This window comes from Hyperolius riggenbachi, chromosome 5 (genome assembly GCF_040937935.1).
Source record: "Hyperolius riggenbachi isolate aHypRig1 chromosome 5, aHypRig1.pri, whole genome shotgun sequence".
Classification (NCBI taxonomy): domain Eukaryota; kingdom Metazoa; phylum Chordata; class Amphibia; order Anura; family Hyperoliidae; genus Hyperolius; species Hyperolius riggenbachi.
Genome location: NC_090650.1, coordinates 3,553,538 through 3,580,665, shown reverse-complemented (window position 1 = coordinate 3,580,665; position 27,128 = coordinate 3,553,538). Strand labels below are relative to the sequence as shown.

The window sequence follows — 27,128 nt, the reverse complement described above, 5'->3', positions numbered from 1 at the left end:
TCCCCCGTCCTCCTCAGTGGATGGGAACCAGCGCTGGGAGCCCCAAAGTTCTCCTCGTCGGGGTGTGTGCATGCGCAGCAGCTGCTCGCCATTCAGGCTCCAGCAGAAACAGCCGAGCCCTACCGCGTCCAATCTACTGCGCAGGCACACTGGGGGTACGTTTCAGGTGATAAAAGTGGTAGAATTAGTGATAAGGTTGAAAAGCCCTGCCCTAGGGTGTATGGAGAGCAGAGGCGCCGCTCCCGGGACAGAGGCTGAGCAGCAATGCTTCCTGCAGACCTGCACTCCTTCAGCTTGTGCATCGGGAGGGAGAGGAGCGGAATAAAGCCAAAGACGTTACTACAAAGTGGAATGGGGGCCACAGGGGCAGGGAGGGGGAGGGGAGCAGTGCCGGGGAAATGGAGGGTGAGCAGCATGTGTGTCAGGAGGGAGCAGTGCCTGGGACATAGCCGCCGATCAGAACGGGGGCCACAGGGACATGGAGGGGAGCAGTGCCGGGGACATGGAAGGTAAGCAGCATGTGCGTCAGGAAGGAGCGGAGGGGAGCAGTGCCGGGGACATAGCCACTGATCAGACCACAGGGACACCATTACTGGTATTCAAGGGGGAGGGAGAGAGGGGAGCAGAGTAGAGCTGGAGACATCGCCTACTGTATTTGGTACAACTCTGAGTGGGTGGAGTACAGAAGGGGGACACAATCTGCAGTGACACATTCGCACCATTAGACCTGCCCTCATTTCCCCCTTTCTTTTTTGTGGGGAAAAAATTGCGTCTTATGGTGTGAAAAATACGGTACACTGAGATTGTGCAGCCATTGGCCATTCTCAATTCATTCCTTACATTATCCCTTTATCAATAATTAGAACATCATGCACTGGGCAGGGCAAGTTTTACTTTCTAGCTCTGTCTGACAGTGAAACGAACAGCGGCTAGCGGCTAATTGTCTGACAAAGTCATAAAAAAAAAGTAAATAATACGGTAAGTTTTCTTAAAATGTCAAATTCAAAAGAAACAAACAAACAAAAATCTAAAACTGAAAAGAGAAAATGCAAGTTGTCTAATCGTCACAAGATGAGATATTCGAGTTGTGGAGCAGGACAGAGAGAAACCGAAGCGAAATGCGTGGTGAGCGATTTCTGCGTTTCTGTCACTATATTTACAGCGACGATTGAAAGCGAGAGACACTGAAACGCGGTACGAGCGTCCCATTCCAATGCCAAGGTGACATTTCCTGAACCTCCGGGGAATAGTTCTGACAGAACAACGTCAAGAACCCATCGTGTGAAGAATTGTACATTGCTGGACACAATGACCTCTTGTGGGAAGCTGGCTCACCTGACAAGTACGGCATGACATAGGCATAAAGGTACCTTTTCTATAAAGACCTACCTTTTCTATAAAGGTACCTTTTCTATTGAGTTTCAGTTTTTTTAAGTTTCTCCCTAAGTTATATATTTAATTAATTTATTTAAGTATTTATATAGCGCCGACACATTACGCATCGCAGTACAGAGTATATATTGTGATGTCGCTAACTCTCCCTCTGAGGGGCTCACAATCTAGTCTGTACCATACTCATATGTCTGGGTCGTGTAGTGCATTTATCGTAGTCTAGGGCCAATTTAGGGGGAAGCCAATTAACTTATCTGTATGTTTTTGGGATGTGGGAGGAAACCGGAGTGCCCGGAGGAAACACACACAGACACGAGGAGAACATACAAACTCCATGTTGACCTGGCTGGGATTTGAACCAGGGACCCAGCGCTGCAAGGCGGGAGCGCTAACCACTACGCCACCGTGCTGCTTATTCTATAACCACTATGTGTCATGTATGGTAACCCTGGAGCTGGAAAATATATTTAATCATTTTTATTCCCCTTTTTGACTCTTAGGGCCCGTTCACACTTAAAATCGCAGAAATCCGGCGATTGAGAACACTGCCACTCGCTACATTGTGTAGCGGTTCTTGCAGAACCGCTAGCGGTTTGCCGTGAGCGGGAATCGCGCGATTCCCGCTCAGGTGAGAACGGGCCCTTAGGAGATCTGGTCACCATGAGCTTGCTGGGCAATCTGTCATTTTGGCTGTCTGACTGTGTCCTCTTACTTTCAGCTGAACCCATCAGGTAACCCCAAAGGAAAGAGGGGAGGAGACTAGTAATAGAGTGGGGGGAGGGACAGTAAGGGTGGGGAGGGTACTTGTCCCAGATTGGAAGATGGGAGGAGAGGGGAGGGGGGGGAGAGAGAGGGGAGGAGACTAGTACCAGAGTGGGGGGTGGGGCAGTAAGGGTGGGGAGGGTACTCGTCCCAGATTGGAAGAGGGGAGGAGAGAGGGGAGGGGGGAGGAGAGAGGGGAGGAGACTAGTAATAGAGTGGGCGGTGGGGCAGGAAGGGGGAGGGGACTCATCTGAGATTGGAGGAGGGGAGGAGACGCTGTAGCTGGCGACTTACCATTGGCCACGCCCCACATGCGCTCTTCCTGGAACTGCAGCATCTGGTACTTGAAACCCATTCCTTCCTCTCCTATCAGATACTTGCTGGGGACTCGCACTTCCTCAAAGAAGATCTCCGCTGTGTCTGAAGACTTCATCCCCATTTTGTCGATTTTGCGGCTGACATGAACACCTGAAATCAGGAAATCTGCAGTCAGACATACAGGAGATACATGAGGAGCTTTTTACTGGTCTTATTTACTCATTCTATATTTATGTGTATTCTCAGGAAAGTATTACAGATTGTTTAGTGCCCCCTGCTGGTGTGGAGGTTTGTGAGCCAAGCAGACTGCCCTGCAGGATAGAGGAACATACATAGTGAATGAGGGATGAGCAGAATATTTGACTAACACGCAGATTTGCTTTGCACAGGATCTGGAATTAGCGGGAGCTGAACAGAACTTTCCCTTGCTGATCAGATGTCGGAGCTGCTGGTTAATGGATTAGCAGTCCCAGAATCTGATTAGCTCTGCAAAGTTTTGGGTCAGCCCCGTAACATGTCAGATCCCGTGGAATTTACATTTGCTGCTGATTTGTACGGATGTTGTTAAATGGAGAAGGTATAACTATGTTATTTATTTGGGTTACTCCTGACGCTTTGGGACCCGCCGCCTGATCCAGGAGAATTGTTCAGCGCTGATCACAGTCTCCCCGGCTCTGACATTGATGGGGATTCCCTGAGAATCTCTCCCTTTGTCATTTCTCCTTCTGCATCATACGCGTGCTCCCGTTCACTAACACCAAGTGGCATCACACATCCGAGACTCCAGGACTTCTCCAGAGCTGCCCCTACTCTATGGGACACTTATCCTTTCTTGCGTTCCCCTTCACAATAGAGTCCTGCGCCTGCGCAGGACGCTATTGTGGACGGCAACACGAACAAGGATACGCATTGCCAGGGCTGTGCAGACGCAGTGGCCCGCGACTCCAAGTCAGCAAAAATGAAACTAGCTGACGGCAGGGGAACGGAGGATCATTGAGGACCGGCGCAGGCACAGGACGGCTGCAGGGGACCAGGTAAGTGAAACTCTTTATTTTTGACAGTTAAAGTTCAATTTATTGAAATATCTGTTCCCCGCCATCTTGATAGCTCCACCCCCTCCCTTGGACTTACACCCCACCCCTCCTTATATGTCCCTCCCCCCAGATTGTAAGCCTTTTTGGCAGTGCTCTCCTCCCCCACCATAGAGATTCAGGGCCTCGTCCGATATAGTTATCCCTGCATGGTCACATCACTATTTTATGTACAATAGCAGAGCGCAGAATAATGTCCCTGTGTAACATTGATTAATGCTGTAATGCCTCCCACATATACTGTACAGCGCTGTGTTATTATAAATAAAGTGTGATAATAAATCTAGTGATTGGGAGGAAGGAAACATGGAGATAGTGAGTTGAGCGGAGTCCTGAGCGAGTGCGGCAGACAGCCGTCCGCAGACCACACACACCCCAACCTGTAGATAAGAGGCCTAACCACCAGATCAATGACTGTCACCCAAACTGATCATCAAGTGATCATTAGTGTGAGTATTTTACAGGAGACAGAATCATGGTGGGCGGGTCTCTTCCTGCCCAGCGGTGCGGGAGAGGAGGGGCCACCTGCAGACGCCATGTTTGGCCACGCCTCATCAGTAAATAACCGTGAGGCCTCCAGGCAGCGGAGCAGAATTATCAGCTGAGTCTTTCACTTACCCGGAGTCTTCATGGGCAGACAGATAAGGGATTTGTTCTTGTGCGGCGCCCCGGCGCTGGTGTTGGCGAGGAGACACATCCAGTCCGCCTGGTAGCCATTTGTTATCCACATCTTACTGCCATTAATGACGTAATCATCTCCTTTCCTCACCGCCGCGGTCTTAATGCCTGGAGGGACGACACAACGTGTTACATAGAAGATGAGACAGCTGATAAATACACCAGCTCCATTCATACATCAATATATGGATTACAAATCAATATCAATAATAACTAATCAACTAACTCTGCAGCCCGTGTGTCCCCTTCCTGCCCCCCGAGAACCGGCGACCTCTGCAAAGGTTCCTCTATTTCATTTGCTGGCCAGAGCCCGCCCCAATCTTCCCGGTGACACATTCACTGTATTCCATTATCGAATACATCATTACATGCTGTATATCAGTCACCATGTCACAAGCAGCTAAAGCTGACAATTAACATTCTCTAAAGGGGCACATACACTGGTCGATTTCAGCAATCGATCGATTCTATGGAACCGATCGTTCAGAAATCAATTCTCTAAAATCTATCAATTTGCAACCAATTTTGATGGATTTGATCTATCTGACAGGATGGAAGAACTAGGTGGATCGGCTGCTGGTAGCAGATCCATGGCCCATAGAGTAGCTTTGGATGTAATGGTCCAATAATGCATTTAGATCAATTTCCAATAGATTTAATTCTGAAATCTATTGGAAATCTGTCCCTAGTGTGTGGCACACATCAGATTCGACTTGACAGGCATCTGACAGAAATCTATCTGTTGGTCGAATCTGCTGCAAATCTATAAGTGTATGGCCACCTGAAAACATGTCAGGCCAAAATGGCATACGTAATTAGGTCTTATCAGAGCTTTCATGGAAAGCACAGCACCCCCCTGACAAACTCCTAAATCAAGGTTGACAGAGATCCTAAAAGTGCCTTGACACTAGACTGAGCAGCTCCAAAACGTCAGGAGTCTTAAGGGGCCCATATACTTTTGGCGATCGATCAAAATCGATCGATCGATTGCAAATCGATTGACCAATCGATCGATTTCAATCGATCTGGCAGGCTGGAAAATCTAGGTCGATCTGATGAGATTGCTTATCATTTTGCATTAGCCCTAATGGAAATCTGATGGCAAAAAAAATGCCACCAGATCGATTTTCAATAGATTTCAAACTGAAATCTATTGGAAATCTGTTCCTAGTAAAAAAATGTTCCTAAACACATCAGATAGATCCGAAATCTATCTGATGATCTACCTGCTGCTAATCTAATGAGTGTATGGCCTGATTTAACATCTCTAGAAGCTCTACTGGGTTCAAAAAGATCCATATCAAAGGTGTATACGCACCCCTGCTGTGACCAGAGACAAAGAAACGCTGTAACACAGAAAATTAATATTTCCCCATATTTCATGGGACTTCTAGCCTTTAGAAAAACGCTAGCAGAACAATATTTTCAAAGTTGTTGGGCTCGTCATTCTGAAACCTGTTTTGAGAAGTTTCCAGACAAACCAGACCTTCCGTGCCTAGCGTAATACAGGTTCAAAATAACACTCATGGACTTGTGGAGCCCGGTGAATGCAGGTGTGCAGTCTGGTTGGTGATTGGACACTCGTGCGCGGGAAAAATCATGTTCTGCCAGATTTCTCCTCTTTTGTAAGAGGGATGGACTTTATCCTTCTTATGTCAACCCTACCCTTCAGGACGAGGTCTTTAAGAGTTAGTTATCCTCGGGCATAGCAGAACAGGATTGGTGGTTGCTTGTCACACCCTCCCATGGTCTCTTCTACATCTACCCCAAGGCCTCCAGCATTGATAGCATTTCTTGGTTCAGATGAGACTGGTTCAGGTGACAGGTGATAGGAGGGAACCTTGCCGTAAGCTCGCCTTCTTGTCTGAAAATTGTACTTTAGCCAAAATTCAATTATTTTAAGGAGTGATTATGGGCACTGGAGAGAATAGGGGGGGGGGGGGGGGGACAGACAACACCCACAGAGGTATGTAGATCCAGCAGGAACATACTTCTGTACTTACCTTAGGTAGCTTTGCCTCGGGTCGGATATGCTTTAATATTAGGGATCAGAAGGGTGAATGGTAAATTTTAGGTACTGAATTTTAAAGGAGGGAGATTAGGAACATGTGTCAGGAAGTGGAATGTTTCAGGTCACATGATCATCAGAAGGAAACACCATCGGTGAGAAAACTGTTGTGTAGCCAAGACCCAAAATGTAAAAGAACCACACAACCAAAATCTGACCGGCCCACACAAACCACGGGCACCATTTGTGTACATTAATTTGGTTTCTTTACCCCTCAGTGTTTCCTGTGACTGCTCAGATGGTCTCCCCAGGGCCTCCGCACATCGATCAGCAAGGTTCCCTCACATCATAATCTGTAAGCAGATACAGATGTGTCCCAGAAACACGAGATGGAGGTAGAACGATTGTGGTATGAAGACGTGTAGCTGCTGAGCGAGCCGACCTCACCGGTCATGCTCTGATCTCATGGGAACAATAAACAGACCAGGAAGATTCAACCCCAGCCAACCGATCCTTCTCCTGAGGTTGGAGATAGAGATGTCCACTGTGGGAAATTCTTCCATAACTCGGCCCACTGTGGGAAATTCTTCCATAACTCGACCCAGTCTTCCCTTTTTCAAGAAGAACTCTACTGGAAGAAATTCTCCAGCCAGTGAGAATGAATCAGAACCGTCTTGTTACCTCTGGTGGAGACCGTCTTAAGATGGACTTTCCTATATGATAAGAGTTTCTGCAGATACCGGACTCTATCAGGAGAGGGGGGACGGCTGTAGTATTCAGGTGTTTGGCAGCAGCGACAGAGGGGGACTGGTGGAGTTGGTGTTGCTGATCCATTGAGGATTCTCTTTCACAATATAAAGAAAACTTTTTATATGTTTAATATCTCCTGCAATGACTGGGCCGAACTGTTTGCAGGCGAATCTCTATTGGGGCAGTACTACTTCCGGGTCACTCATGACGTCACGCACATGCGCAGAAAGTGCCCGGCAACAGGAGCGCGATCTAGGACGGGCACCGCCGGGCCAGCGCAGCCGTACTACTCTGGGTCATAGCGACCCGGAAGTAGTACAAGTGAGGAGTTCGCCGACATCTCTAGCAATGAGAAGAGGTAGATAAATGGAGAGCTTTGAGTTACCCTACAAGGGGCATATAGAGACCGCTGGTCTGCTGGACGTTTACTCCAACTGTGAATATTTCCTCTCCATCTTAAAGCGGTATCGTCACCATAAAAATCAAATTTTAACAGCAACTGGTCTGAGTGTATTAAAAACCTTCCTGGCGGTAAGCCCGAGCTGAGCTCGGGCTATGCCGCGCAGGAAGATATCTCAGCCCCTGGTGGAGCGATTTGCTCCATTTAAAATGCTGTACGCGCAGCTAGCACTTTGCTAGCCGCGCGTACAGCTTGATCGCCGCCGCTCTGCGGCGATTGCCCGTACGCAGCGGCGCAAGAGGGCCCCCCCCCCCGCCAGAGCCCTGCGCTGCCCGGACCAATGAGTTCCGGGCAGCGCTATGGGCTGGATCGGAGGTGTCTGACGTCAGGACGTCGGCTGACGTCCATGACGTCATTCCGATCGTCGACATGGCGACAGGAGAAGCCAAACAGGGGAGCGCGTTATATACGCGTTCCCCTGTTTGCTATAGATGCCGGCGACGATCGCACTAGAGGGACACATGCGCCCTCTAGTGGTGTTTCATGTAACTACCACTCTGGTAGCTTTACATGAAACACAAAAAAAATAAATAAAAAAAAAAAGGATTTTTGCCATTTTGGCAAAAAAAATTAACCGCCAGGAGGGTTAAGTGATAAAGATGCTAATCCTGCATTCAAAACTTTCAAAACTTTTTCTGCTGTTATGATTTGGAGTTATCACATACTTAAGTAACAATGGCCCTTTAGTAGTCGTGCCAAAGAATTGCATGCTGGGGTTTCTTTTTATCTATAATCTATTCCTCCTCTTCCCTTTATTTCCCTGCCAGCTGCTTATCTGAAACCTAATCCCCTACTCACTTGTGTTTACAAGCAAGGCTGAGGCGACTCAGCGGTTGGAGGAGACAAGAAAAAAAGTAAAGGGCAGAAATGACATCACGAGTTAGCCTTAAAGGGATACTGTAGGGGGGTCAGGGGAAAATGAGTTGAACTTACCCGGGGCTTCTTACGGTCCCCTGCAGACGTCCTGTACCCACGCAGCAACTCACCGATGCTCCGGCCCCGCCTCCGGTTCACTTATGGAATTTCAGACTTTAAAGTCTGAAAACCACTGCGCCTGCGTTGCCATGTCCTCGCTCCTGCTGATGTCACCAGGAGCGTACAGCGCATACACAGTATGCTCCTGGTGACATCAGCAGGATCGAGGACACGGCAACGCAGGCGCAGTGGTTTTCAGACTTTAAAGTCAGAAATTCCAGAAGTGAAGCGGAGGCGGGGCCGGAGCATTGGTGAGTGGCTGCGCGGGCACAGGATGTCTGCGGGGGACCATTAGAAGCCCCGGGTAAGTTCAACTCATTTTCCCCCAACCCCCCTACAGTATCCCTTTAACTGTGGGCAAAAGACATGGCCCCCACCAGGTACAGAATTCTCGTCATTTACTATATAACATTCACTGAAATCAAAACGTGGACAGTACAATACATGTGTTATGTAAGTAGATCAAGTATTTATCTACTTATATATGTGTTTTTTTTCATTGGCATAGTATGGCTGATCCTACCGCTCCGAATTGGGAGGGATATAGAGGCTGTCATATTTATTTCCTGTTAAACAATACCGGTTGCCTGGCAGCCCTGCTGGTCTCTTTGCCACAAAGGTGTGCAGGACAGCACTCCAATGATGCAGGGGACCAGCGTGCTACGGATCTACCGGTGTACCGCCTGGGTATATCGTACAATTCCTCCAAGGTGATCCGCCACAGCTCTTTTACCAAAATTGCTTTATTGGATCTTAAAAGACAGACAATAAAAGCTGGCGCTGTGCAGATTTTATTGTCTGTCTTTTAAGATCCAATAAAGCAATTTTGGTAAAAGAGCTGTGGCGGATCATCTTGGAGGAAATGCTGATCTCTTTGGCTGCAGTAGTGTCTGAATCACACACCGGAAACAAGCACGCTAATAAGCTAATCCAGTCACACTTCAGTCACCTGATCTGCTGCATGCTTGTTCGGGGCTGTGGCTAAATGTATTGGAGGCAGAGGATCAGCAGGGCTGCCAAGCAATGTGCATTAGTTAAAAGGATATATACAGTGGAGGAAATAATTATTTGACCCCTCACTGATTTTGTAAGTTTGTCCAATGACAAAGAAATGAAAAGTCTCAGAACAGTATCATTTCAATGGTAGGTTTATTTTAACAGTGGCAGATAGCACATCAAAAGGAAAATCGAAAAAATAACCTTAAATAAAAGATAGCAACTGATTTGCATTTCATTGAGTGAAATAAGTTTTTGAACCCTCTAACAATAAAAGACTTAATACTTAGTGGAAAAACCCTTGTTTGCAAGCACAGAGGTCAAACATTTCTTGTAATTGATGACCAAGTTTGCACACATTTTAGAAGGAATGTTGGTCCACTCCTCTTTGCAGATCATCTCTAAATCCCTAAGGTTTCGAGGCTGTCTCTGTGCAACTCTGAGCTTGAGCTCCCTCCATAGGTTTTCTATTGGATTAAGGTCCGGAGACTGACTAGGCCACTCCATGACCTTAATGTGCTTCTTCTTGAGCCACTCCTTTGTTGCCTTTGCTGTATGTTTTGGGTCATTGTCGTGCTGGAACACCCATCCACGACCCATTTTCAGTTTCCTGGCAGAGGGAAGGAGGTTGTCGTTCAGGATTTCACGATACATGGCTCTGTCCATTTTCCCGTTAATGCGATTAAGTTGTCCTGTGCCCTTAGCAGAAAAACACCCCCAAAGCAAAATGTTTCCACCCGCATGCTTGACGGTGGGGAGGGTGTTTTGGGGGTCATAGGCAGCATTTTTCTTCCTCCAAACACAGCGAGTTGAGTTAATGCCAAAGAGCTCTAATTTGATCTCATCAGACCACAGCACCTTCTCCCAGTCACTCACAGAATCATTCAGGTGTTCATTGGCAAACTTCAGACGGGCCTGCACATGTGCCTTCTTGAGCAGGGGGACCTTGCGAGCCCTGCAGGATTTTAATCCATTGCGGTGTAATGTGTTTCCCATGGTTTTCTTGGCGACTGTGGTCCCTGCTAATTTGAGGTCATTCACTAATTCCTCCCATGTAGTTCTAGGATGCTTTTTCACCTTTCTCAGAACCATTGACACCCCACGAGGTGAGATCTTGCGTGGAGCCCCAGAGCGAGGTCGATTGATGGTCATTTTGTGCTCCTTCCATTTTCGAAAAATCACACCAACAGTTGTCATCTTCTCTCCCAGCTTCTTGCTAATGGTTTTGTAGCCCATTCCAGCCTTGTGCAGGTCTACAATTTTGTCTCTGACATCCTTGTACAGCTCTTTGGTCTTTCCCATGTTGGAGAGTTTGGAGTCTGCTTGATTGATTGATTCTGTGGACAGGTGTCTTTTATACAGGTGACTAGTTAAGACAGGTGTCCTTAATGAGGGTGACTAATTGAGTAGAAGTGTCTAACCACTGTGTGGGAGCCAGAACTCTTAATGGTTGGTAGGGGTTCAAAAACTTATTTCACTCAATGAAATGCAAATCAGTTGCTATCTTTTATTTAAGGTTATTTTTTCGATTTTCCTTTTGATGTGCTATCTGCCACTGTTAAAATAAACCTACCATTGAAATGATACTGTTCTGAGACTTTTCATTTCTTTGTCATTGGACAAACTTACAAAATCAGTGAGGGGTCAAATAATTATTTCCTCCACTATATATGGCAGCCTCCGTATCCCTCTCACTTCAGGTGCCCTTTAAGGACATGGAGCAACACTGAGCCGTATCCAGTAATCAGCATGTTGTCTCCATCACCGCTGCACAGATCCATATTCCCAGGACCCCCGGAATGAGGTCAGTGAGGTCCTGGGAATCATTCTCCCCTCAGCGGCAGGGAAAGTCGGTCAGAGGGCAGCGAGTCGCTCGTTAAACCGCAGCTGCGAATGCCGGGGTTACTCACTGCTTCCCTGAAGTCATCACTGTGTGTCTCTGTGACAGTGCGGCAGCCAGAGAGTTACTGGCCAGACAAGCCGACTCAGTAACTGCATGTGTCAGATGTCAGTGTGCTTAAAGGGATACTCTAGCCGTAACAGTCAGGCCCCGCCTCCGCCGCACAGCCCACTGACAGCAGATATGCCATAGCCACACCCCCTTCACCTACCTGAATGTAAACCTGATACAGAAGTTCACATGATCTGTGCTGACACAGAAATCTACAAAAATCTACCAAAGTGGCCGCACTAAACTCCGGCACTGACCAGCTCTATATGCAGGCATAGCTCCCAACTGTCCCTCTTTCCCATGGGTGCACTAGGTGCCAGCATGGGTGACAGATGTGGGGGGCGGGGAGGACAGCGGGAGCCGGCGGTGCAGCGGCGGGAGACAGGGCTCTCAGCTATATTAAGTATAGCTGCACGGGGGTGCAGCGTGTGTGGCAGCGGGTGCAGCGTGTGTGGAAGCGGGTGCACAGAGATGTGGCGGCGATGGTAGGTATTTATCAGTGATGCTCAAATCCGATCCTGATAAATTCAAGTCACCTGGGCGGGGTGGGCGGGGAGTTTAATCTTACCTATCATGACGTCTTCTTCGTCCGTCCCTCGGCGCCTCCCGCGATGAGGTCCAACCTGGCGTCACGTGACTATACACTTCCTCCTTCAACCCGGAAGGTAGTCACGTGACGCGCGTGGACCGCATCGTGGGAGGCGCCGAGGGACGGACAAATAAGACGTCATGATGGGTAAGATTGACTCCTCCGCCCAGGTGATTTGATTTTAACAGGATGAAATCTGGAATACAACTATCTGCATTTCATCCAGATCGGATTTGAGCATCACTGGTATTTATTGTTAATCAAGAACATTAAAGGACTATATCAGTGGTTGTGTTTTTATTTCATTTAACCCTTTGTGGAAATGGGTAAGGGTTACTTTTTACCCCTGTACTCATCTCACCTGGGGAGGAGGCTGGCATCTGGGGGTCCCCTTCTTAAAGGTTGCCACTTCCACACGGTTTCCCAGGAGGTCAGCATGCACTGTGTACTGGCCCCATGGAAACCCGGGCAAGAAATTCACTACTCTTTCTTTTGATTAGTGATGTAGCGAACATCAAATGTTCGATTCGCGAACACAAATTTACAACAAATGTTTGCGAACTGTCTGTTCGCAGTGGGCTCCATAGACTTAAATGGCAGGCAAACGGCCAGGGACTTTAGCGGTTAATAGCAAAGCCCCCTTTACGTGCTAGAAACACCACATTTGCAAGGTATGTGGAAGAGAGCAGTGGGTACAAAAAGAAAAAAAAACATTTTCAAAAAGACCTTATAGTTTTTGAAAAAAATCAATTTTAAATTTATTGTGCAGAATGTGGGAAATGTTTCCCTGGCCGACGACTTTAGCAGTTTATAGCAAAGCCCCCTTATGTGCTAGAAACACCAAATCTGCAGGGTATGTGATAGGAAAAAAAATCAAAAAGACCTTATAGTTTTTGAGAGAATTGATGCTAAAGTTAGAGGAAAAAAGTAGCAAAGTCAATGCACTAAAATGACAGATAATGTATTAACATGTATATAACCAGACGCTGTGTCTGCGAAATGCTTGAATCTCTGTGGCGACCAATTAGCGCCTGTATTTACAGACATATTCAAAGCATCTCTAGAACTCTCAATTGTTCCTGCCTGTTTTAAATGCGCAACTATTGTACCAATTCAAAAAAAAACAAAACCTACATGTTTAAATGATTACAGGCCTGTTGCCCTGACATCACTGGTCATGAAAGCATTTGAAAAACTGATAATGACTTATCTGAAATCCATCACAGATCCCCTGCTGGACTCTTTGCAATTTGCCTACAGACCTAACAGATCCGCAGACGATGCCGTGAACATGTGTATGCATTATGTACTACAGCATTTAGATATCCCAGGAACCTACACCAGGATTTTATTTATAGATTTCAGCTCTGCATTTAATACCATAATTCCATCACTGCTGCACAGCAAGCTCTCCCAGCTACACATACCTGAATCCCTCTGCAAATGGATAACCGACTTCTTAACCGACAGAAGACAGCGTGTTAGACTTGGTAAACTCACATCAAGCTCTCTGACAGTCAGTACTGGTGCACCCCAGGGCTGTGTGCTTTCCCCACTGCTGTACTCACTTTACACCAATGACTGCATCTCCACAGATCCATCTGTTAAGGTTCTGAAGTTTGCAGACGACACAACAGTTGTTGGTCTCATTCAAAACGGGGATGAGTCTGCATACAGGCATGTGGTGGGACAGCTTTCCTCCTGGTGCAGCAGCAACAACTTAGAACTAAATGCTCTCAAAACCATGGAGATGATAATAGAATTTAGGAGATCTCCCCCCCAGCACCTCCCCTTAACCATAAATGGATCCACAATAACCCAAGTAGAGTCATTCAAGTTTCTTGGGTCCACAATCTCAAACGACTTAAAATGGGACAACAACACTGCCACTATTGTCAAGAAAGCAAAACAGAGAATGTACCATCTGCGGCAGCTGAAAAAGTTTGGCCTACCTCAAAAGCTAATGGTGCAGTTCTACACTGCAATCATCGAATCCACCATAACATCATCCATGACTGTATGGTTCAGCTCCTGCTCAGCATTAGAAAAGGGGAGGCTGCAGCGCATCATCCGATCAGCGAAAAGGATAATTGGCTGTAGCTTACCTTCCCTGCAGGATCTTTACACTAGCAGGTGCAGAAAGAGAGCGACCAAAATTGCCTCTGACCCCTCTCACCCAGCTCACTCCATCTTCCCAAGATTGCCTCTGACCCCTCCCACCCTGCTCACTCCATCTTCCCAAGATTGCCTCTGACCCCTCCCACCCTGCTCACTCCATTTTCCCAAGATTGCCTCTGACCCCTCCCACCCTGCTCACTCCATCTTCCAGCGCATGCCTTCAGGAGTAAGATTCCGGTCAATCGCTACCAAAACCTCCAGACACAGGAACAGTGTTTTTCCTCAAGCGGTAGCCATACTTAATGCTGAACCACGTTAGAGCTGCTAGGACTGAAAGTAATCAGCACAGAACTAAACATGAACAATTCTCACATTGCTTACTGCCACTATACTTATAATGTCCTTAACTTGTAATATTCACACTGTCTGTCCTTGTATTGTTTTTTGTTTGTGTTTGTTTAAGCAACTGCCAAGATAAATTCCTTGTAGGTGCAAACTTACTTGGCGAAAATAAATTGATTCTGATTCTGATAAATGTATTTATTTTTTTAATATATATTCAGAGTGTGGGAAATATAAAAGAAAAGAATGGTGGGGTCCCCCATGCAGCCTGGGATAGCCAGAATACAGAGCCCCAGCCGCGTGGGGCTTCGCACCCTCAGCTATACCAGCCCGCATGGTCCATGGTATGGGGGGGGATCCGGGAGGGGGGGATCCCGTGTCCTTTTTAAAAAAAATTTCCTACACTCCAAAAACATATTAAAAAATTATAAATACATACATTTATGTACGTTTTAATACATTATCTGCCATTTTAGCTCAGTGACTTTGCTACTATTTTCCTCTAATTTTAGCATCGACTTTCTCAAAAACTGTAATGTCTTTTTAATTTTTTTTTTTTGCTATTGTTCCCGCTGCCCTGCTCCACATATCCTGCAAATGTGGCGTTTCTAGCACATCAGGGGGCTTTGCTATTAACTGCTAAATTCGGCAACCAGGGAAACATGTCCTGCATTCTGCACGAGAACTTTAAATTCGATTTGCTCAAAAACTATAAAGTCTTTTAAAAAAAAAATTGAAAAAAAAATCTGCATTTAATGCAAGCGCTAAACAGCCTAAGTTGGCTGGGAACCGTCCGCCCGCGCACTGTTTGGGCCATCATTACAACTGTGCATATTGGGCAAAAAAACCACAAACATTCCCTGGTGAGGTGATAAACATTCCAGGGAAATCACAAATTCAGATTCACACTGAAAGCCACTTCCCGGAATGCGGAACGCCATCGGAATCGTATATCTGAATTTCTGGCCATCCCGAGTTTATGCCACACCATTGTCTCTTGGATTTCTGTGCATTTTTTTGGTCCCTTCCCATCACTAAACAGACACTGAAGCGGAAAAAAATTGTGATATAATGATATGTATGTGCTAAGAAATAAAACATTAGGAGCAGAGATGTGAGTCTAATATTGTTTCCAGTACAGAAAGAGGTAAGAAACTCCAGTTGTTATCTATGCAAGGAGCCATTGAGCTCCACGACTTTGGTCTTCTCTGTCTTCTGAAGCTTGTTATCTCAACTGTCACTGTACTCACAAGGCACAAATGTAGCAAGTTGCGGGGAAAAAAAAAAAAGCAGCGACAGCTCGTCGCCAGGTCCCTCTGTGCTACATCCGTACACACGGCGCACAGAGGGACAGAGATGCGGCGGAAGCTGTCGCCAAAGGTTCCTCTTCCCCGCCGGAAGCTCCATACATTGTGTATGGAGTTGCTGTCGCTAGTCCGCATACACACGGCAGACTAGCGACAGTTGCGGCGAAGTTGCGGCGACAGCTGTTGCAGGCGATTGACGAAGTCAATCGCCCAGTGACAACTCTGAGTAGAGACGGTTCGGGGCGCGCGCGTCATGCACACGGGCGGCCTGTCGCCGCAACACGCGCGTGCCACGTGGTTGCAACGACAGTTGTAACCCGTGTGTATGGGCCATCACTATCTCAAAAGTTCTCTGGCCTGCTCTGTAAAATCATTTAGAATGCTGAGTAGTGTGTAAACTGCAAATATTATAGAATGACGCAATGTTATAAAAAACACTATATACCTGAAAATAAAAATATGAGAATATTTTCTTTGCTAATAATGTTCTAGTAATTATCCGTACTACACAACCAATTCATTATATCATCATTTTTTTTCACTTCAGTGTCTCTTTAAGTATTACTGTCCTGTGGATGTGACTCTGCTCTGGCCACGTGAAGCCTTGAAGTGATGCTGATTATTATTATTATTATTATTTTTTATTTATATAGCGCCAACATCTTCTGTAGCGCTGTACATAGTACAAACAAATAATGGGGAACAAATATACATAAGAAATACAAGACACTGTACAGTCATGACATTGAATAGAGTAAATACAGATACATACATAGTTGATATGTAGTTGGTACATGTACATATGTTAAAATAACAGCAGTATGAGAAACACTAGGAGGAGGTCCCTGCCCTTGCGGGCTTACAATCTAGAGGGTAGTGGGGAGGAAACAAAGGGGAAGGAAACACCAGGATTAGTGGGTGAGCCAGTGTGCCTTCAGTGCTGCCTATAGCAAATTATAGGCTTTTCTGAACAGGTGTGTTTTCAGAGTACGTTTGAAGGTTTCCAGACTCGTGGCATGACGAACCGGCTGAGGGAGGGAGTTCCAAAGGAGAGGGACAGCCCGTGAGAAGTCTTGGATGCGAGAGTGAGAGGAGGTGACTAGGCTGGAGGACAAAAGGGTCTCCTGTGAGGAACGGAGGGTCCGGGCGGGGAGGTATCTGGAGATTAAAGAGGAAATGTATGGAGGCGATAGCTTGTGTAGAGCTTTGTATGCAAGTGTGAGAAGTTTAAACTACTGATGAAAGCAGATTGCTTTACGGATTGGCAGGACATCGCCGCTCGCTCGCCGTGATCACTGGAGGGAGTTCTGGTGATAACGTCTCCTGGACTCAGGGATGTTTCCGTCCTCCTGTGATGGGAGATTCAGCCATGCCAGGCACACTCTGTTATCTTCCATTCTGCAGCTAAGCTGCTCCCCCCACGCCAGCGATTTGCATGTAAATGACTCTCCGATGCACTAGTACAGACCGCCACAGCGAATGACAGGACTTAATTAAAACGTGTTTCTCTTCGCCGCGGCGAAGCCGCTCCTTATTAATGTGGAATGCTGACACTTGCCAGTCACTTAAAAAAAACAATTAACTTCTAAACAGCGAGTGTCACTTCACGCACGCCGCGAAACGATATTAACATCGCGCACGGCGGAAGGCGGACTCGCGCTAATCGCCATTCAGGACAGCAAATAGCTGCAAATCCGCCAGAAGCTAAACGGAATGTAAAATCAACTCACTGGCATTGTCACCTTGTCACATCCTGTCACCATCAAATACTGAGAGCCAGTCTGCAGCCTGACGTTACGCAGAACAGTGATGCTTTCAGGTGATTGTCAACCATGTGCAGACGTCCAAATACTCCGTGAGGCGATAATCTGCTGCCACTCCCAGCCAATGAGAGAACACTTTACTGGTTCAATTATTATTGTGAGAAATAAGAAAAAATGTCAGGCTTTGACAAACCCTTTTATCAGGATGACAAAGCGTCACACACCAAGTGCAACCAACCACCTGTGTCTACATATAACCCTCTCCAGGGTGGTCCTATCTCATCTGTCATCATCAGTATGATATTGGCACTACCATAGTCATAGTCTAATGTCCTACCATATTATTATTATGTATTTATATAGCACTGGCATCTCCTGCAGCACATTACAGAGTGCATAGTCATGTCACTGACTGTCCTCAGAGGAGCTCACAATCTAATCCTGCCATAGTTATAGTCTAACGTCCTACCATATTATTATTATGTATTTATATAGCACTGACATCTTCTGCAGCACATTACAGAGTACATAGTTATGTCACTGACTGTCCTCAGAGGAGCTCACAGTCTAATCCTACCATAGTCATAGCCTAATGTCCTACCATATTATTATTATGTATTTATATAGCACTGACATCTTCTGCAGCACATTACAGAGTACATAGTCATGTCAACGACTGTCCTCAGAGGAGCTCACACTCTAATCCTACTATAGTCATAGTGTAATGTCCTACCATATTATTACTATGTATTTATATAGCACTGACATCTCCTGCAGCACATTATAGAGTACATAGTCATGTCACTGACTGTCCTCAGAGGAGCTCACACTCTAATCCCTGCCATAGTCATAGTGTAATGTCCTACCATATTATTACTATGTATTTATATAGCACTGACATGTCCTGCAGCACATTACAGAGTACATAGTCATGTCACTGACTGTCCTCAGAGGAGCTCACACTCTAATCCTACAATAGTCATAGTATAATGTCCTACCATATTATTATTATGTATTTATATAGCACTGACATCTTCTGCAGCACTTTACAGAGTACATAGTCATGTCACCGACTGTCCTCAGAGGAGCTCACACTCTAAACCATAGCCTAGAGCAAATTCAGAGGAGGGAATGAATGAACTTCTTAGTATGTATTTGGAAGGTGGGACAAGCGGCTATCCATTCACTACAGACCAGTGACATCAGTGAGGATGCATGGGCATAGCTAGGGTATTCAGTGCCCGGGGCAAAACGTTTTTCTGCCTCCCCTTCCCCTGGGTGTGGCCATGCATCAAAACATGGGTGTGGTCATGGGTGGAGCCAAATGTACAAATGCTGTACAGACAGCCAGATCTCCCCCATGTCCCCATTCAGATAGCCAGATGTAACTGCAGAAGACTCGCCAGCTCCAATGTTCCAGCAATTACATCATCTCCTCTCTGCAGCGTGTCCAGCCTCATTTCTTTGGTAACAGCGACGTCTCTTGTCACATGATGGCGCTGTCACCAAGGAGGGATGACATCATGGACAGAGCATCTGAGCCGGTGAGTCTTCTGCTGTGAGTCACCTTGCCACACTCCTCTGCAGAGGGAGGGACAGAAGCGGCCAGTGAGCCGACCTATCCCACACGTGGGGGTGCGGCAGTGGCGCTGAGCTCCTGTGGACATGTGCTCCCTCTCGCCCCCCCCCCCAGCTACGCCTCTGTGAGGATGCAGCCTATCCCGCCTCTCGGAGCACATGACATGAGGAGTAGTGACATCAGCAGAGGTGTGGCTCTGCTTTAACTAGTGTATAGTCCAAGGGGACAGCACCCAGGTGTAGTTACCTTGAGTTATGCCGATGCCTTGCCTCCACCGGATTGCTCAAATGGTCCTGGTACAACCAAACGTAAGAAAGAGGCGGCTCACCAACACTACATGTTACGGACATGCAGGTCCTTCATCAGGTGTTATACAAGGACCTGCGTGTCCGTAACATGTAGTCAGGTGTTATACAAGGACCTGCGTGTCTGTTACATGTAGTCAGGTGTTATACAAGGACCTGCGTGTCCGTAACATGTAGTCAGGTGTTATACAAGGACCTGCGTGTCCGTAACATGTAGTCAGGTGTTATACAAGGACCTGCGTGTGCGTAACATGTAGTCAGGTGTTATACAAGGACCTACGTGTCTGTAACATGTAGTCAGGTGTTATACAAGGACCTGCGTGTGCGTAACATGTAGTCAGGTGTTATACAAGGACCTACGTGTCTGTAACATGTAGTCAGGTGTTATACAAGGACCTGCGTGTGCGTAACATGTAGTCAGGTGTTATACAAGGACCTGCGTGTCTGTTACATGTAGTCAGGTGTTATACAAGGACCTGCGTGTCCGTAACATGTAGTCAGGTGTTATACAAGGACCTGCGTGTCCGTAACATGTAGTCAGGTGTTATACAAGGACCTGCGTGTGCGTAACATGTAGTCAGGTGTTATACAAGGACCTGCGTGTGCGTAACATGTAGTCAGGTGTTATACAAGGGCCTGCGTGTCCGTAACATGTAATCAGGTGTTATACAAGGACCTGCGTGTCCATAACATGTAGTCAGGTGTTATACAAGGACCTGCGTGTGCGTAACATGTAGTCAGGTGTTATACAAGGACCTACGTGTCTGTAACATGTAGTCAGGTGTTATACAAGGACCTGCGTGTGCGTAACATGTAGTCAGGTGTTATACAAGGACCTGCGTGTCCGTAACATGTAGTCAGGTGTTATACAAGGACCTGCGTGTCCGTAACATGTAATCAGGTGTTATACAAGGACCTGCGTGTCCGTAACATGTAATCAGGTGTTATACAAGGACCTGCGTGTCCGTAACATGTAATCAGGTGTTATACAAGGACCTGCGTGTGCGTAACATGCAGTCAGGTGTTATACAAGGACCTGCGTGTCCGTAACATGCAGTCAGGTGTTATACAAGGACCTGCGTGTGCGTAACATGTAGTCAGGTGTTATACAAGGACCTGCGTGTCCGTAACATGCAGTCAGGTGTTATACAAGGACCTGCGTGTCTGTAACATGTAGTCAGGTGTTATACAAGGACCTGCGTGTGCGTAACATGTAATCAGGTGTTATACAAGGACCTGCGTGTCCGTAACATGTAGTCAGGTGTTATACAAGGACCTGCGTGTCTGTAACATGTAGTCAGGTGTTATACAAGGACCTGCGTGTCCGTAACATGTAGTCAGGTGTTATACAAGGACCTGCGTGTCTGTTACATGTAGTCAGGTGTTATACAAGGACCTGCGTGTCCGTAACATGTAGTCAGGTGTTATACAAGGGCCTGCGTGTCCGTAACATGTAATCAGGTGTTATACAAGGACCTGCGTGTCCATAACATGTAGTCAGGTGTTATACAAGGACCTGCGTGTGCGTAACATGTAGTCAGGTGTTATACAAGGACCTACGTGTCTGTAACATGTAGTCAGGTGTTATACAAGGACCTGCGTGTGCGTAACATGTAGTCAGGTGTTATACAAGGACCTGCGTGTCCGTAACATGTAGTCAGGTGTTATACAAGGACCTGCGTGTCCGTAACATGTAATCAGGTGTTATACAAGGACCTGCGTGTCCGTAACATGTAATCAGGTGTTATACAAGGACCTGCGTGTCCGTAACATGTAATCAGGTGTTATACAAGGACCTGCGTGTCCGTAACATGCAGTCAGGTGTTATACAAGGACCTGCGTGTCCGTAACATGTAGTCAGGTGTTATACAAGGACCTGCGTGTCCGTAACATGTAGTCAGGTGTTATACAAGGACCTGCGTGTCCGTAACATGTAATCAGGTGTTATACAAGGACCTGCGTGTGCGTAACATGTAGTCAGGTGTTATACAAGGACCTGCGTGTCCGTAACATGTAGTCAGGTGTTATACAAGGACCTGCGTGTGCGTAACATGCAGTCAGGTGTTATACAAGGACCTGCGTGTCCGTAACATGTAGTCAGGTGTTATACAAGGACCTGCGTGTGCGTAACATGCAGTCAGGTGTTATACAAGGACCTGCGTGTCCGTAACATGTAGTCAGGTGTTATACAAGGACCTGCGTGTGCGTAACATGCAGTCAGGTGTTATACAAGGACCTGCGTGTCCGTAACATGTAGTCAGGTGTTATACAAGGACCTGCGTGTCCGTAACATGTAGTCAGGTGTTATACAAGGACCTGCGTGTCCGTAACATGTAGTCAGGGGTTATACAAGGACCTGCGTGTGCGTAACATGCAGTCAGGTGTTATACAAGGACCTGCGTGTCCGTAACATGCAGTCAGGTGTTATACAAGGACCTGCGTGTGCGTAACATGTAGTCAGGTGTTATACAAGGACCTGCGTGTCCGTAACATGCAGTCAGGTGTTATACAAGGACCTGCGTGTCCGTAACATGTAGTCAGGTGTTATACAAGGACCTGCGTGTGCGTAACATGTAATCAGGTGTTATACAAGGACCTGCGTGTCCGTAACATGTAGTCAGGTGTTATACAAGGACCTGCGTGTCCGTAACATGTAATCAGGTGTTATACAAGGACCTGCGTGTCCGTAACATGTAGTCAGGTGTTATACAAGGACCTGCGTGTCCGTAACATGTAGTCAGGTGTTATACAAGGACCTGCGTGTCCGTAACATGTAGTCAGGGGTTATACAAGGACCTGCGTGTGCGTAACATGCAGTCAGGTGTTATACAAGGACCTGCGTGTCCGTAACATGTAATCAGGTGTTATACAAGGACCTGCGTGTCCGTAACATGTAGTCAGGTGTTATACAAGGACCTGCATGTGCGTAACATGTAGTCAGGTGTTATACAAGGACCTGCGTGTGCGTAACATGTAGTCAGGTGTTATACAAGGACCTGCGTGTGCGTAACATGTAGTCAGGTGTTATACATGGACCTGCGTGTGCGTAACATGCAGGCAGGTGTTATAAAAGGACCTGCGTGTCCGTAACATGTAGTCAGGTGTTATACAAGGACCTGCATGTGCGTAACATGTAGTCAGGTGTTATACAAGGACCTTCGTGTCCATAACATGTAGTCAGGTGTTATACAAGGACCTGCGTGTGCGTAACATGTAGTCAGGTGTTATACAAGGACCTGCGTGTGCGTAACATGTAGTCAGGTGTTATACAAGGACCTGCGTGTGCGTAACATGTAGTCAGGGGTTATACAAGGACCTGCGTGTCCGTAACATGTAGTCAGGTGTTATACAAGGACCTGCGTGTGCGTAACATGTAGTCAGGTGTTATACAAGGACCTGCGTGTCCGTAACATGTAATCAGGTGTTATACAAGGACCTGCGTGTGCGTAACATGCAGTCAGGTGTTATACAAGGACCTGCGTGTCCGTAACATGTAATCAGGTGTTATACAAGGACCTGCGTGTCCGTAACATGTAGTCAGGTGTTATACAAGGACCTGCGTGTGCGTAACATGTAGTCAGGTGTTATACAAGGACCTGCGTGTCCGTAACATGTAGTCAGGTGTTATACAAGGACCTGCGTGTCCGTAACATGTAGTCAGGTGTTATACAAGGACCTGCGTGTCCGTAACATGTAGTCAGGTGTTATACAAGGACCTGCGTGTCCGTAACATGTAGTCAGGTGTTATACAAGGACCTTCGTGTCCGTAACATGTAGTCAGGTGTTATACAAGGACCTGCGTGTGCGTAACATGTAGTCAGGTGTTATACAAGGACCTGCGTGTGCGTAACATGTAGTCAGGTGTTATACAAGGACCTGCGTGTCCGTAACATGTAGTCAGGTGTTATACAAGGACCTGCGTGTCCGTAACATGTAGTCAGGTGTTATACAAGGACCTGCGTGTGCGTAACATGTAGTCAGGCGTTATACAAGGACCTGCATGTGCGTAACATGTAGTCAGGCGTTATACAAGGACCTGCATGTGCGTAACATGTAGTCAGGTGTTATACAAGGACCTGCATGTGCATAACATGTAGTCAGGTGTTATACAAGGACCTGCGTGTGCGTAACATGTAGTCAGGTGTTATACAAGGACCTGCGTGTCCGTAACATGCAGTCAGGTGTTATACAAGGACCTGCGTGTGCGTAACATGTAGTCAGGTGTTATACAAGGACCTGCGTGTGCGTAACATGTAGTCAGGTGTTATACAAGGACCTGCGTGTCCGTAACATGTAGTCAGGTGTTATACAAGGACCTGCGTGTGCGTAACATGTAGTCAGGTGTTATACAAGGACCTGCGTGTGCGTAACATGTAGTCAGGTGTTATACAAGGACCTGCGTGTCCGTAACATGTAGTCAGGTGTTATACAAGGACCTGCGTGTCCGTAACATGTAGTCAGGTGTTATACAAGGACCTGCGTGTCCGTAACATGCAGTCAGGTGTTATACAAGGACCTGCGTGTCCGTAACATGTAGTCAGGTGTTATACAAGGACCTGCGTGTCCGTAACATGTAGTCAGGTGTTATACAAGGACCTGCGTGTCCGTAACATGTAGTCAGGTGTTATACAAGGACCTGCGTGTCCGTAACATGTAGTCAGGTGTTATACAAGGACCTGCGTGTCTGTAACATGTAGTCAGGTGTTATACAAGGACCTGCGTGTCCGTAACATGTAGTCAGGTGTTATACAAGGACCTGCGTGTCCTTAACATGTAGTCAGGTGTTATACAAGGACCTGCGTGTCCTTAACATGTAGTCAGGTGTTATACAAGGACCTGCGTGTGCGTAACATGTAGTCAGGTGTTATACAAGGACCTGCGTGTCCTTAACATGTAGTCAGGTGTTATACAAGGACCTGCGTGTCCGTAACATGTAGTCAGGTGTTATACAAGGACCTGCGTGTCCTTAACATGTAGTCAGGTGTTATACAAGGACCTGCGTGTCCGTAACATGTAGTCAGGTGTTATACAAGGACCTGCGTGTCCGTAACATGTAGTCAGGTGTTATACAAGGACCTGCGTGTCCGTAACATGTAGTCAGGTGTTATACAAGGACCTGCGTGTCCGTAACATGTAGTCAGGTGTTATACAAGGACCTGCGTGTCCGTAACATGTAATCAGGTGTTATACAAGGACCTGCGTGTCCGTAACATGTAGTCAGGTGTTATACAAGGACCTGCGTGTCCGTAACATGTAGTCAGGTGTTATACAAGGACCTGCGTGTCCGTAACATGTAGTCAGGTGTTATACAAGGACCTGCGTGTCCGTAACATGTAGTCAGGTGTTATACAAGGACCTGCGTGTCCGTAACATGTAGTCAGGTGTTATACAAGGACCTGCGTGTCCGTAACATGTAGTCAGGTGTTATACAAGGACCTGCGTGTCCGTAACATGTAGTCAGGTGTTATACAAGGACCTGCGTGTCCGTAACATGTAATCAGGTGTTATACAAGGACCTGCGTGTCCGTAACATGTAGTCAGGTGTTATACAAGGACCTGCGTGTCCGTAACATGTAGTCAGGTGTTATACAAGGACCTGCGTGTCCGTAACATGCAGTCAGGTGTTATACACCTGATGAAGGACCTGCGTGTCCGTAACATGTAGTCAGGTGTTATACACCTGATGAAGGACCTGCGTGTCCGTAACATGCAGTCAGGTGTTATATACCTGATGAAGGACCTGCGTGTCCGTAACATGTAGTCAGGTGTTATACAAGGACCTGCGTGTCCGTAACATGTAATCAGGTGTTATACAAGGACCTGCGTGTCCGTAACATGTAGTCAGGTGTTATACAAGGACCTGCATGTGCGTAACATGTAGTCAGGTGTTATACAAGGACCTGCGTGTGCGTAACATGTAGTCAGGTGTTATACAAGGACCTGCGTGTGCGTAACATGTAGTCAGGTGTTATACATGGACCTGCGTGTGCGTAACATGCAGGCAGGTGTTATAAAAGGACCTGCGTGTCCGTAACATGTAGTCAGGTGTTATACAAGGACCTGCATGTGCGTAACATGTAGTCAGGTGTTATACAAGGACCTTCGTGTCCATAACATGTAGTCAGGTGTTATACAAGGACCTGCGTGTGCGTAACATGTAGTCAGGTGTTATACAAGGACCTGCGTGTGCGTAACATGTAGTCAGGTGTTATACAAGGACCTGCGTGTGCGTAACATGTAGTCAGGGGTTATACAAGGACCTGCGTGTCCGTAACATGTAGTCAGGTGTTATACAAGGACCTGCGTGTGCGTAACATGTAGTCAGGTGTTATACAAGGACCTGCGTGTCCGTAACATGTAATCAGGTGTTATACAAGGACCTGCGTGTGCGTAACATGCAGTCAGGTGTTATACAAGGACCTGCGTGTCCGTAACATGTAATCAGGTGTTATACAAGGACCTGCGTGTCCGTAACATGTAGTCAGGTGTTATACAAGGACCTGCGTGTGCGTAACATGTAGTCAGGTGTTATACAAGGACCTGCGTGTCCGTAACATGTAGTCAGGTGTTATACAAGGACCTGCGTGTCCGTAACATGTAGTCAGGTGTTATACAAGGACCTGCGTGTCCGTAACATGTAGTCAGGTGTTATACAAGGACCTGCGTGTCCGTAACATGTAGTCAGGTGTTATACAAGGACCTTCGTGTCCGTAACATGTAGTCAGGTGTTATACAAGGACCTGCGTGTGCGTAACATGTAGTCAGGTGTTATACAAGGACCTGCGTGTGCGTAACATGTAGTCAGGTGTTATACAAGGACCTGCGTGTCCGTAACATGTAGTCAGGTGTTATACAAGGACCTGCGTGTCCGTAACATGTAGTCAGGTGTTATACAAGGACCTGCGTGTGCGTAACATGTAGTCAGGCGTTATACAAGGACCTGCATGTGCGTAACATGTAGTCAGGCGTTATACAAGGACCTGCATGTGCGTAACATGTAGTCAGGTGTTATACAAGGACCTGCATGTGCATAACATGTAGTCAGGTGTTATACAAGGACCTGCGTGTGCGTAACATGTAGTCAGGTGTTATACAAGGACCTGCGTGTCCGTAACATGCAGTCAGGTGTTATACAAGGACCTGCGTGTGCGTAACATGTAGTCAGGTGTTATACAAGGACCTGCGTGTGCGTAACATGTAGTCAGGTGTTATACAAGGACCTGCGTGTCCGTAACATGTAGTCAGGTGTTATACAAGGACCTGCGTGTGCGTAACATGTAGTCAGGTGTTATACAAGGACCTGCGTGTGCGTAACATGTAGTCAGGTGTTATACAAGGACCTGCGTGTCCGTAACATGTAGTCAGGTGTTATACAAGGACCTGCGTGTCCGTAACATGTAGTCAGGTGTTATACAAGGACCTGCGTGTCCGTAACATGCAGTCAGGTGTTATACAAGGACCTGCGTGTCCGTAACATGTAGTCAGGTGTTATACAAGGACCTGCGTGTCCGTAACATGTAGTCAGGTGTTATACAAGGACCTGCGTGTCCGTAACATGTAGTCAGGTGTTATACAAGGACCTGCGTGTCCGTAACATGTAGTCAGGTGTTATACAAGGACCTGCGTGTCTGTAACATGTAGTCAGGTGTTATACAAGGACCTGCGTGTCCGTAACATGTAGTCAGGTGTTATACAAGGACCTGCGTGTCCTTAACATGTAGTCAGGTGTTATACAAGGACCTGC

At 46.8% G+C, this 27,128-nt stretch overlaps 1 protein-coding gene across 1 annotated transcript in view; it reads right to left on the bottom strand.

The window, feature by feature from the left end:
• Positions 1–27,128, bottom strand: part of LOC137517947 (probable acyl-CoA dehydrogenase 6) — a 145,839-nt gene that overhangs the window by 55,945 nt on the left and 62,766 nt on the right. The window contains exons 6-7 of the mRNA XM_068235023.1: positions 4,182–4,349; positions 2,449–2,622 (exon numbers count right to left, since the gene is read on the bottom strand). Coding sequence (XP_068091124.1) covers positions 2,449–2,622; positions 4,182–4,349 — 342 coding nt within the window. The remainder of the gene's footprint in view (positions 1–2,448; positions 2,623–4,181; positions 4,350–27,128) is intronic.